Raw genomic sequence first — 11,205 nt, forward strand, 5'->3', positions numbered from 1 at the left:
GGGAAGACCTGTGGATCCAGCCACCCCCTGATCCCCTCCACGGTGCCCTGGGACCTGCCATGCCTCTCAGGCTCCTGGAAGCTGCTCTTCAGATCCCCTCCCTCCCTTCCCCCACAGGAGCACACACAGGCTTCCAGGCCCCTGGGAGCCCCTTCGGGCAGACCTGCTTTCTCAGGCCCAACTTCCAGCAAGATCAGGACCCCAGGGGGTTGCCCCAAAGAGCACCTTTATTCACAGCAAAGGACGTCACCATGGCAACCACACTTCAATTCCCTGAGAACTTTTCCATTATCCGTCGCTTTCCAAGCTCTGTCTTTGCAGAAAGAAAAACAGAAGACAAAACACACGCCACGGGCCCGGTGGGCCACACTGGGCCTGCGGGAGACAGGTAACGCGCAGGACAGGTAACGCGCAGGACGGGGCAGGGGCAGTCCGCACGCAGGGACACATAAATACACTTGGGGGCTAGGCCTTTCCACCGCTTTGAACAACAAAGATTATCTCAAGTTTGGCTTCTGCTTTTTCTGATCCACAGAAAAGATAAAATAACACCCGCCCTGCCCCACCCCCACCCCCCGAAAAACAGACAAAAACACCCTTTTACCCACCCCCTTATGAAAAAAAAGCACAGTAAAAAATTACTGTCACAAATATTTACAGACACGCCCACTATGGGCGACATTCTCTCTGCTTCGAGAGGAGATGAAATGCTCAGCTCTGTCTTCCCAACACGGGGAGACAAAGAGACCATGAGGACTGGGAAGACTATCCACCCAGGATGTTCAGGAGGGGAGCCCCTACTCCCCTCACCCCATGGCCACTAGGGACTTAATGGGGGCCAGAGGTGGTGCTGGCAGGATGCAGATGCTGTCTGCTGTCCCTCTGAGTCCAGAGCCAGCGGGAGCAGGGGACTCGGGCCACTCCTCCTAAACCCAGCTTCTTTCTGTGCACTGAGCGTGGCTCAGCTATGCTGGGGGTTTGGAGGTGGGGGGGCCGGGATCTCCAGAGACAGGGTCCCCCAGCCCCCGGCCTGCACCTGACAGGAAGGGAAAGGCACCTGCCTATCCTGGCAGAGCAGCCCCTGACCCCATGCTGCCCAGAGACCCTGCGATTATAAAACCGCCTGCAGGGTGACCCCTGCTGCCCATCCTGCTGGGATGGGGCTCAGGAGGCAGCGGCCCCGCGGAGCAGACAAGCGGCACGATCGCCTGCTCCTCGGAAGAGCGGAACTGCCCAGCAGCCTGCTCTGCGGACTGCACGTGGTGCGCACACGCAGGCACAGCCCTGGGGGCGTCTCGAATGCCAAGGCCAGGGCGGCTCTACACGGGTCCCCGGGCCCTTTGGATACCAGGGGCGCCCGAGGACGGGGTTTCAACCATGGCTGCTAGAAGACGGCGGTGTGGGGACACCAGGGTGTGTCTGGGTACAGGTGGCAGTGGATGGAGCGGAACCTGTGGGGACAGAGGAGGCGGTGGGTCTGTGTGGGGAGGAGGTGTGGAGTCCCCATCTTCAGACCCCCACGGCATCCCCACTTGGCCCCACGAGATGCCCCCATCCAGGGTATACCCCTGACCCCAGCAGACCCCGCAACGCACCCCTCTGGCCCTAGCAGGCCCATCAGACCCCAACCGAGGGCATCCCCCTACCCCACCAGATGCTCCCACCCAAGGCATCCCCCTGGCCCAAGGAGACGACCCCCAGCAGAACCCACAACTCAGGGCACCCCCCGGCCCCAGTAGAATCCCCAACCCAGGGCAACCCCCCCTCCAACCCCAGGAGACCACCCCTACCCAGGGTACCCCTGTCCCCTGCCAACTGGCCACAACAGATGCCACCCGGGCACCCCCTCTGGCCCCAGCAGAGACCCCAACCCAGGGCATCCCCTGGCCCAAGCAGACGAGCCCAAGCAGACCAGCCCCAGCAGACTGGCCCCAGCAGAACCCCAAACCCAGGGCACCCCCCCCGACCCCAGCAGACCTGCCCCAGCAGACCCCTCTCCACAGCACCCCTCTGGCCCCAGCAGACCCCTAGGGGACCCGATGTCAGGCCCAGCCTCTCTCTGGGCCTGCTTCCTCACCTGGATGGGTCAGCCTCCACCGAGAATGGCCCCTTCATGTGGATGGCATTCCGCTTACTCTCAAACATGCCATAGCTGAGGGTCACCTGGGGGGTTGGGCAGGTGAGACCAGGAGAGGCCCCCATATCCCCAGCTCTGTCCATGGCTTTCCATGGGGCTCTGTGCAAGGGGACAGCCTTGCCTTCCGCCCTCCCCAGACCAGGAAGGAAGGCCTCAGTCCCGGGCTTCATGGGGCTGGGTGTGGTACAACCCACCTGTTCTGCAGAACCCAGGAATGAAGTCTAGGGTAGGGGCTTCAGGGAAGGCTAGCAGAGTCACCAGCTTGGGCCAAGAGAGGCCCCAAATGGCACAGAGTAGATGTGACACCCAGGATTGGAGCAGGGTCCTGCCGGTGGGGTTGGGTGTCTGAGGGACAGCCAACAGTGGGGCCCTTCCTGACTTCCTGGTTTAAAACAGTGACTCCACTCACCCCCTCCCCCCACTCCACTTGGTTCCCTGTGGCCTGGGAGGCGCACCTGCTCGTGGAGCTCGGAGGCGGGCACCTGCTGCAGGTTCTCCAGGTGGGAGTGGAAGAGCCCGCTGCGGATGAGCGGCACGCCCAGCAGGGCCTCCACGATGTAGCCGATGGTGCAGTCATCGGGCAGGCGGATCCGCTCGGCTGTGCTCATGAAGTGGCCCCTGCTGCAAGGGGAGAGGGCCCGACCGACCCATGAGCAAGGGTGGCGCTGGCGGCCCACCGGGAGCTCACTCGGACGCAGCCACAGACAGGCAGAACCCCACCTGGGATGAAGGAGCACAACCTCCGGAGGGGAGGGGACCAGAACACCAACAGGCTGCCCGCAGTGGCTCCAACCCTCCCAGAGCCCCTGCACAGCGCCCTCCTCTGAACTGGCCTGATAATTCAGAGCTGGGGTTACCTAGCCTGCACAGAAAGGAATCCTGCCCCTGCCCAATGGTAGCTGGGTCTGGCGCCTGGCAGGTGGGAAGCCAGCAGAGGTGAAGGTACAGGTGGCGGGGGGGGGGGGACACCATGACTCAGCCCACCTGGGTGTGGGAGGCTGGGGACACCCGTTGCTGGGCAGGGGCCCCAGGGCACTCACCTGGCCCATGGGCTCATCTTCAGGGCCAGCCCACGGCTGATGCAGAAGCCAGCCCCACCGGTGGCAAACCAGAAGTGGACAGGACGCTGTGGGAGGGGAGTATGGTGAGACCCTCACCCCAGGTCCCGGGGACCCCTTCAGCCCCCTGCCCACCTGGCTCGGGCCCCTTGAGGGCAGAGCACGCACCATCTTGTTCTCGCTGACCCTCTCTGTGGCCTGGATGGGCCTGTCCAGACTGGGCTTGCCGATGTACACGTCCTGCGTGTGCGGGTAGCTGGCCAGGAGCCGCAGCAGAGCCCTCACGTTGACGTAGTTGTCGTCGTCCACGTGGCAGAACCACCTGCAGAGCCGATGAAGGCAAAGAAGGCGTCAAGGGTGGGAGGCTGTGGGGGAGGGACGCATAGGGGAGGGGGCGCGCTCCTCTGGCCGCACTCACTTCCTCCCTGATTCGATGAAGTGGTCGAACTCCACGGCCATCTTGCAGGACAGCGCCTGGCGGCTGTGAGCAGCTGAGCAGTTGGTATTGACCACGTGGCCTGGGAGCAAGGGAGGGGCCGTAAGCGGGTCTGAGCTGGCCCGTGAGAGCAGAGCAGGACGGAGCAGACCACTGTCCCAGGGCGCCCTGAGTCCAAGCTGTGCCCTGCAGCAGCCTCCTCCGCTGCCCCCCTCCCCGGCCCAGGGCCCACGGCCTAGTGATCACAGCAGTGCCCCCCCAGCCCAACCCCCTCCAGGGCAACCCCGGCCCGCCCCTGCCCATTCAGGCGGCTTTTTCCCAGCACCGGCCACCTGTTGCCGCCACATCAGCTCAAAGGGCCCAGGGAGCTGAAAGGACCTCATTTGCATGAGAATTGGGTGCCCCCCCCCCCCAGTGGCGGGGCGGGGCATTGAGCAAACCAGTTGAGTAAAGGGCCCTCTCTGGCCCGTGGCCTCCAAGACCTCTCTGCAGGGGACTGGGGAGGGGACGGTTCCTCCCAGGAGTGGAGTCCCCCCCACCCCAGCCTCCCGAAGTCCAGGGCTCACCCGTGCGCCTGGCCAGGGCTTCATCATCCCCGTCGGTGAAAATGAACGTCTGGAAGGAGAAACGTGGCCTTGAACAGGCAGCTCTCTGTCCCCTAGTCCGGGGCCACAGAGGGGATGCAGGGCCAGGCACCCTGGGGCTCAGTCATGTCCACTCTCCACCCTTCTGGGGGCCTCAATTTCCCCAGGTGCACAGAGTGGGTCTCAAGTGCCCAGCCTAAGCAGAACTGGGCGGAACTCCTGCAGGCCCTACCCTGCCATCGACAGCCGGGCCCAAGGTCGCCTGGCGGCTGTGCTGGCACGAGCCAGGTGGGGTGCCCCGCCCACCCGCCAGGTAACCGGCTCCTGACGCCCCGCACACCTGGCAGGGCACACACCCTTATTGACACAACGAGCAGCCTGTGGGAGGGGGCAGAAGGCCATGGGGGGGCAGGCGGAGGAGGTCGGCTTTGGGAGGCCAAGTCTCAATCAGTCAGGGACAAAGGCCTCTGCTGGGCGGCTGCCAAGCCCCGGCGGACAAAGGGCCCGGAGGGAGGATGAATCACCAGGCATTGTCCGCAGGCTTTGTCTCAGGCCGCGCAGCGAGGGACGCGGGCTGGCCTTAACTCGGCCGCGTTAAGCAGGAGTGGCCGTGCGGCCCATTACCATACAGCTGGCCTGGTTAACTGGGCCGGGCTGGGCGAAGGGTCCACCGGGCAGGGGTGCGGCCACAGCACTGCAGCCCTCAGAGCTGGGCCCCCCATGTCCCCGGCACTGTGACCAGTCGGCCAGGTCACCTTGTCTGAGCCTAAGAAAGCACCGCTGTTCTCAGGAGGCTCCAATAGGCAGGAGGGTTGAGGCGGGAAACTGCGGATGCCCCAGCCCCCCTGAGGCCCAGCACCCCCCGCCCCACTGCTCAGGCAAGGAAATCCAGGCGGGCAGACAGTCCTTGCCCAAGGCCACATCAAGGCTCTACCTGTGCCAGCACAGGGCCACCCCTGCCAGGATAGCTCTGAGGAAGTGGTTGGGGGGGGGGGGACGCGGGGCGGGGCCAGGAGCTGCCAGCACCCGCCTGGGCCCGTCAGCACACGGGGAGGAATGTTCCTTCCTCTGCCTGGCCCGCCCAGCGCGTGCCACCCAGCGCACCCAGGCAAGGCTGAATGCAAACCCTGGGGCCTGGTGGGGCGGGTGCTCCCAGCACAGGCAGCAGGAGACCCCCCACCCACCTCCATGCCCACCAGACCTCAATTTCCTTTTACGAGTCCAAGGAAGGATCTAGCACGTGCAAGCCCAGAGCACAGTTCATACCCGGGAACCTGGGAGACCCATCTGGGGTCCCCACCCTCCTTCGGGCGGCCCTGGCTCCTTGGCCATCCTGACCCCAGACCGGAGCACACACGCAGGTGAAGCCACAAGCTGCTGATCACAGGCTTAGCACTGGAGAAGGGACAGGCCCTGTGGACACCCTCTCCGTACACGCACCTCCTCCTTCCAGAACCCTGCAGGCACCCCAAGGCAGCCCGCACGCACAGACTCGCACCCAGCCCCCCACCCACTCCCCAGCCTAGCAGCCCAGGAATGCTGTGGGAGGCTGAGGCTGGCCAGTGCAGACGCGCCACTGCCGTCGCTGGATTAAAAGGAAAATGCTTTCTTAATGAGATCAAGCGAGGCCTGTTCTCCCGCGCTTTGGTGGTGCCCTAAAAACCCAGCCCAAGGCTATGGAGATTAAAGTCACCTTTGTTCGGCTAAGGGAAGAGCCAGGCGGGCGGCCTGGAGAGGAGTACGAGGAGTACAAGGCAGGGTGGGGCTGTGAGGGTACACAGTGCCTGGCCTCCTGTATCAGAACAACCAGCAGAGGAGGCGACAGGCTGCCTGGTGGTTCAGGGCCTCGGTATCCCCCTCTGTCAAATGGGCATAACAAAAATTCATCTGTACCCAGAGCAAAGCACTGAGACCCACTCCCTTCTTTGGTCTCCCTAACAGGCCTGAGAGGTGGGCACCATTACTACCTGAGTGGACAGTGAGGACACTGGGGACCAAAGAGGGGCGGCCTCCAGCCTGTGGTCATACCCTGCGGCAGACGTGGTGCTAGTCTAGACCCAAGCACCTTCCGGGGACCCCTCCGCTCCCACCCTCCCACCACCACAGCCTCCTCCCCACTTCCCCAACCACGGGGCTGGAGGAGGAAGAGCAGGGCAGCAAGGGCGGCAGGGCTGGCCCAGAGCGGGCGGGGGTGTAGGGGGACACCCACAGGAAGCAGCATTGTTCCTGGAGCTGCGATTCAAAGAAACACAGGATGCCAAGCTCTCCCCCAGCAATTGTGGCCACTGTGGTGGCAGCCACAGCAGCCTGGCCTGCTCCTGGGAGGGGTGGGGGAAGGCAAAAGGTCCAGCCCCTCATCCTGGACTTTGAGGACTGTCACAGTGTGGACCCTGCTGACCAACCCCTGCCCCTGCCTTCCCTCCTCCCCATCATCACCTTAATTGCTGGAAGTTTCTAACACATGCTCCATGCCAGTGTTGTCAGTCTAGATCAAATGGCACCTCCTCCAGGAAGTCCCCCAACCCTCCACGTGGGTCAGATGCCCACTCTCAGCTTGCACAGTCTTTCTGGATTTCCCCCACCAAAGCCCTGACTTCTCTGCATCTCCTCCATCAGACTGGGTCTGAATCACCACGCACAGGACTGGGAGAGGAGGGCCCTTGGTCAGGATAGTTTCAAGGACCCCCTCCCCCCAACACGATGTGCAGGGCTCTGGCTTGCTGTGACACATGAGCTGATGCCCGGGGCAGACGCAGTCTCTCCTGGGTGGGTTTAGCCGGCAAGAAGGAAATCTGAGTGGCCCTTCAACGGGGACCTCGGGGCCCAGGGGAATGACAGACCCCACCCCGACCCTGCATAACTGCTGGGCTCATTCCCTCCACCTCCAGGTTTTGCCAGGCCCTGCGAGAGATGAGGAGACCAGGGGTCAGAAAGTCCGGTCTTGCCCAGGATTATCCACCTCGGCTGGGACTGGTACCCAAGACCCCTGGACCACATCCCTTCTGCTGGAGAATGCCCCCCAAATCCAAGACGAGAGGTGCTCAGAGCTGGTGGTGGCCCAGCAGGAGCTGAATGCTGCCAAAGGTCACCGGGCAGGGAGGCAGAGTCCTGGGGGGCAGGGTGCCGGGCTCCAGCCTGGGTCCCCACAAGAGCTGTCAGTCAGGGATGGGGGGGCCCGTCGGCCCCCTCATCGCCAGGCAACCTGAGTGGTCAGCACGCCAGTGGCGGTTCCCATGGAGCGCATAGCTGCGCACAAGAGGCCGGACGCCTTTCTCCGTTGGAGAAAGGGGCTTTGTTACCTTGCCCAAGCGGCCGGCGTGAGAGCCGCCGGGCGCTGGGAATCCTAACGGCCCCGCAGCCAAACAAAACCCACGGCCCCCGCCGCCCCCTCCCGCTGGCCCGCTGAGCCCCTGGGAAAGGGGATGCTGCTTTCCCAGGAAGCTGCCACGGGGCTCCCAGGGCCCCCTCCCCATACAGGAACCAGAGAGAACCCTTCCCCACCCCCCAGGCCCCATCATGACCTCACCAGAACCCTGTCCCAAAACAGGGCTCATCCACGCCACCAGATCCCAGGCTGTGAGGTTTAAACAGTGAGGAAGAGGTGTGGGGTCCTCTCTGAGCCCTCACCCCGGCCAAGGGTCTCTCAGCTTCACCCCAAAGTCCCACTTAGTCCCTTGAATCTCCCAGCCCAGGGCTGTTCCCCCACTGCCCCTCCCCTGGCAGGGCGCACACTGCCCCATCCCGCCCCAACCCAACCGTTCTGCTGCAGCCTCCAGGAAGATTTTCAAAGTGGGGTGTGTCTTCATTATGTGTAGGAAGCCAGCGCTCAACTAGGGTGCAGTGAGCACAAGGCTCCAGGCTCCAAAGACTCCCATGCTGTGGGGACACAGACCCCCAAAATCCAGCGCTCTCTTTGGAGACGGATTCTCCAGGACTCAACAGCACACACCTCAACTCTTTGACAATGACTTGTCCCCCATTCCTTGGCAAAGACTCAGATGAGGGAGGGGACCAGCCTTATGCTGGGGGTTCTAACCCCCCACTCCAACACTCAGGAAGAGTCTTCCTCCTCAGGGCCCCAGGTGGATGCCCCGCCAAGAACCCGCCAAGAATCTGCCTTGGGGGGAGGTTTGGGGGCAACAGCACCTTCCTTAGTAATGCACCCCAATAGTTGGGGGTGAGGGGAAGAAACATCACAGAACACCAACACCAACCAAAGCAACAGCAGCTGGTGTAGGATCAACGCACACCATCCAGGGCTCTGGAAGTTGGGTGGGGTCGGGTCCCCCTCTGACACTTCCACAACTTAATGGGAAGAGTGGCCCCATCAAGTAGACCCGTCTGGAAAGGGATGGACTGGCGTCGCTACCCTTAGATTTTCCCTGTAGCTGGACAGAGGCGCAGCCCGGAGCCCATCTGATAGCGCCACCCGCGACACAAGACGGCACCCCCCTACCCCGCCCAGGCCGTGGGGGCTCACCATCTCCTTGTGGCGCGAGATCCAGGTCTCCAGCAGTAGGTCGAGACGCGCGCGGTGAAACTTTCTAGTGGTCTTGACCGCGATGAAGACGTCGTGGGGCGCCAGCGACTCGGCCTGGGCATGCGGCTGGCCGTCGGCGGGGCGGGGGGCGCCCCCGGGCGGTGGGCCAGCGTCTCTGCGCGCGCGGGTCAGCAGGCTGAAGTACTCGGACAGACTATGCACCTCGCGGGCGAGCGCAGCGGGCGCCGCCGCCGCCTCCAGCCCCGGCGCCGAGGCCGCCCCCGCGGGGCCCGCCAGGCTGCGCAGCGCGCGCCGGCCGCGCTCGGCGGGCACAGGGGGCGGCGGCGGGTCGGCGGTGAGAACCAGCAGGCAGGCGAGCAGCGCGCCCGCCAGCGCCAGCAGCAGGCGTCGGCCGCAGCGCTTGAGCATGGTGGGGTGACAGCCCCCGGCGCGCCCTGCCCGGTGCGCCCTGCCCTGCCCCGCACACCCGCACCGAGTTTCTCGGCTCCCGCGGCGCGTTCAGCGGTCCACTGCCCGCGCCCGGCGCTTTTAAAGCTCCCCTGCCTGACTCCGCCCTCTGGTGGGCGTGGTCCCCCGCTAGTCCCCACCCCTGTCGCGCGCTCACTGGCTACCGGGCCCTGGGGCGGGGCCTTCAGCGGGCCGCCCCCGCCCCCCGACTCGCAGCGCCCACGTGGGGCCGCCGCGGGGGTCTGGGAACCGCGAGGCGGGCGCCGTCGCCCCCGCCCCCTGTGAGCACGTGCACGCCCCGCCCCGCCCAGGTCGTCCCCTGCAGGCGGCCGAGGGGCGTGGGGCTTTCGGCCCCTCTCGCCCCGGTGTCCCCTAAGTGGAAACCAGGCCAGCCAGAGCCGGCGGGGGCCCCTCGGGGCGTCTGGCACGCGGAAGGGCGCGCCCTCGGCGCGGTGACCGGGGTTCTGGCACGGGGACTTCGGGCTCCGCAGTCCCGCAGGAGACGTCCTCACTTCCTCGCCGGGCACTGCCCCTCCCCGTGCCCGGCGTCCTCCCCCTGGGGTGGTGTGTGCCAAGAAGAGGGGGCGGTGCCTGGGTGCACCCGAGCGCTCGGTCTAAGGCAGCCGTGATTAATATTGAGGAGGAGTTGAGCCCTCCGAGCAACGGCCAGGGACACGTGTTTCCACCGAGAAAGCACCTGTATTAAATTCCACCGTCAGCGCTCTCCCTCACCGCGCCCCACCCCGAGCTAATTTCCTCGGATCCCAGCCCAGCGGCGGCGGTGCGGAGCTGGTCCCCGAAATCCTCCCGGCGCCCCGTGGCGAGAAGAAACAGAGATCGCCCCGCCCCTCGCGGGATGAAAGGCTGCTTTCTGTCCCATTTGGTCCCTCTACGCTCAGGCCAGATGTGGCCCAGCTGTGCCCCCGCCCCGCCTTCCCGGCACACGGCGACCCCCACCCCCAGGCCTTCCCACGGGCCGGGCCGGCCCGCCGCACGAGCAGGGGCGGCAGGAATGCGCGCCAGCCACCCGGGGTGAGGGTGAGGGGCAAGGGGCCCGGAAGTGGCGTGGGGGGGCGGCGGGGGCAGGCGGGGGCTCAGGGTCCGAGCTCCCTGCCCTGAGCATCTTCCGGAAGCGCAGCTGGGGGCGGCTCTCCGCTTGGCTGCTCCTCCTTCCCCTCCCCGTGGGCTTGGGCATCCCCTCCTCAGGAGGCCCTGTGCGACCACCAGGGCCCCAGGGCCCATATAGCGCTCACTCTGCCCACTGGCCAGTTCTCCCAGCGCTTAACCCTCTGCCTGCAATGGGTCTCCCTTCCTGCAAAGTCAGGGCTGGAGCATAATAGGTACTCTGGAAGGATTTACTGGGGAAATGTCTGCCGCCCCCTCCACCGAGAAAGGGGGGAGGCTGTGGCCCATTTGCTCTTAGGGTCCTTGGGCCCTACCCCAGGCCCTCTGGCATGGGGTGTGATGGGGGATAGTGGTTCCCAGGCCTCTTCCTTCCCCCCCACCCCAGGTAATTAGCAGGCGCCACCTCAGGCAGGCAGATGCTGGAGCAGATGGTGCTGGCCTTCCCCAAGTGACAAGTCTCCCGTGGTGTCACCTCCTGCCATAAACCCCTCCCCCATCGACCAGAGCCCAGCCTCCAAACCTGGAGGCTGCTGGAGGGGTGGGGATGGGCAGGGGAGAAAAGGACCCTATAGCTGGGGGCATGGGCTGCCCCCAGTGGGCTGAGCCCCAGCCCAGCCTCAAGTCCAAAGTCCCCGTGTCCCTTGCCCCACCATCAACTCCCATCTCAAATCTGGGCTATTTTGAGGAGTCCCCTCCCCCATCTTCATCTCTCCTCTAGACCGCTTGGCAGTTTCCAACCTGGGCTCCCTGTTCATGTCTACCTGCTCTATTTTATTCTGCATTCGGCAACCAGACAGCTCAAATCATACCTCCCCCTACCCCCGACACACATACACACAAACAGATCAGAATCTTCCATGGCTCCCCATTGCTCTGAGTTCAAATCCTGACCTCGTGTCTACTTATTCCCAGCCCCA

At 64.6% G+C, this 11,205-nt stretch overlaps 1 protein-coding gene across 1 annotated transcript; it reads right to left on the minus strand.

Annotated features, from left to right (window-relative positions):
* Positions 1-209: 209 nt before the first annotated feature.
* On the minus strand, positions 210-9,284 carry LOC111146201 (LFNG O-fucosylpeptide 3-beta-N-acetylglucosaminyltransferase). The gene is made up of 8 exons (XM_022501638.1): positions 8,696-9,284; positions 4,198-4,246; positions 3,614-3,713; positions 3,364-3,517; positions 3,178-3,263; positions 2,593-2,758; positions 2,078-2,163; positions 210-1,451 (listed from the first exon to the last, which is right to left on the minus strand). The coding sequence occupies exons 1-8, from the start codon at positions 9,122-9,124 to the stop codon at positions 1,385-1,387; spliced, it is 1,137 nt and encodes a 378-aa protein (XP_022357346.1). The 5' UTR covers positions 9,125-9,284; the 3' UTR covers positions 210-1,384.
* Between the last annotated feature and the right edge of the window lie 1,921 nt (positions 9,285-11,205).

The sequence above is a fragment of the Enhydra lutris genome, unplaced genomic scaffold (assembly GCF_002288905.1).
Source record: "Enhydra lutris kenyoni isolate GAN:26980312 unplaced genomic scaffold, ASM228890v2 scaffoldscaffold13, whole genome shotgun sequence".
Lineage (NCBI taxonomy): Eukaryota > Metazoa > Chordata > Mammalia > Carnivora > Mustelidae > Enhydra > Enhydra lutris.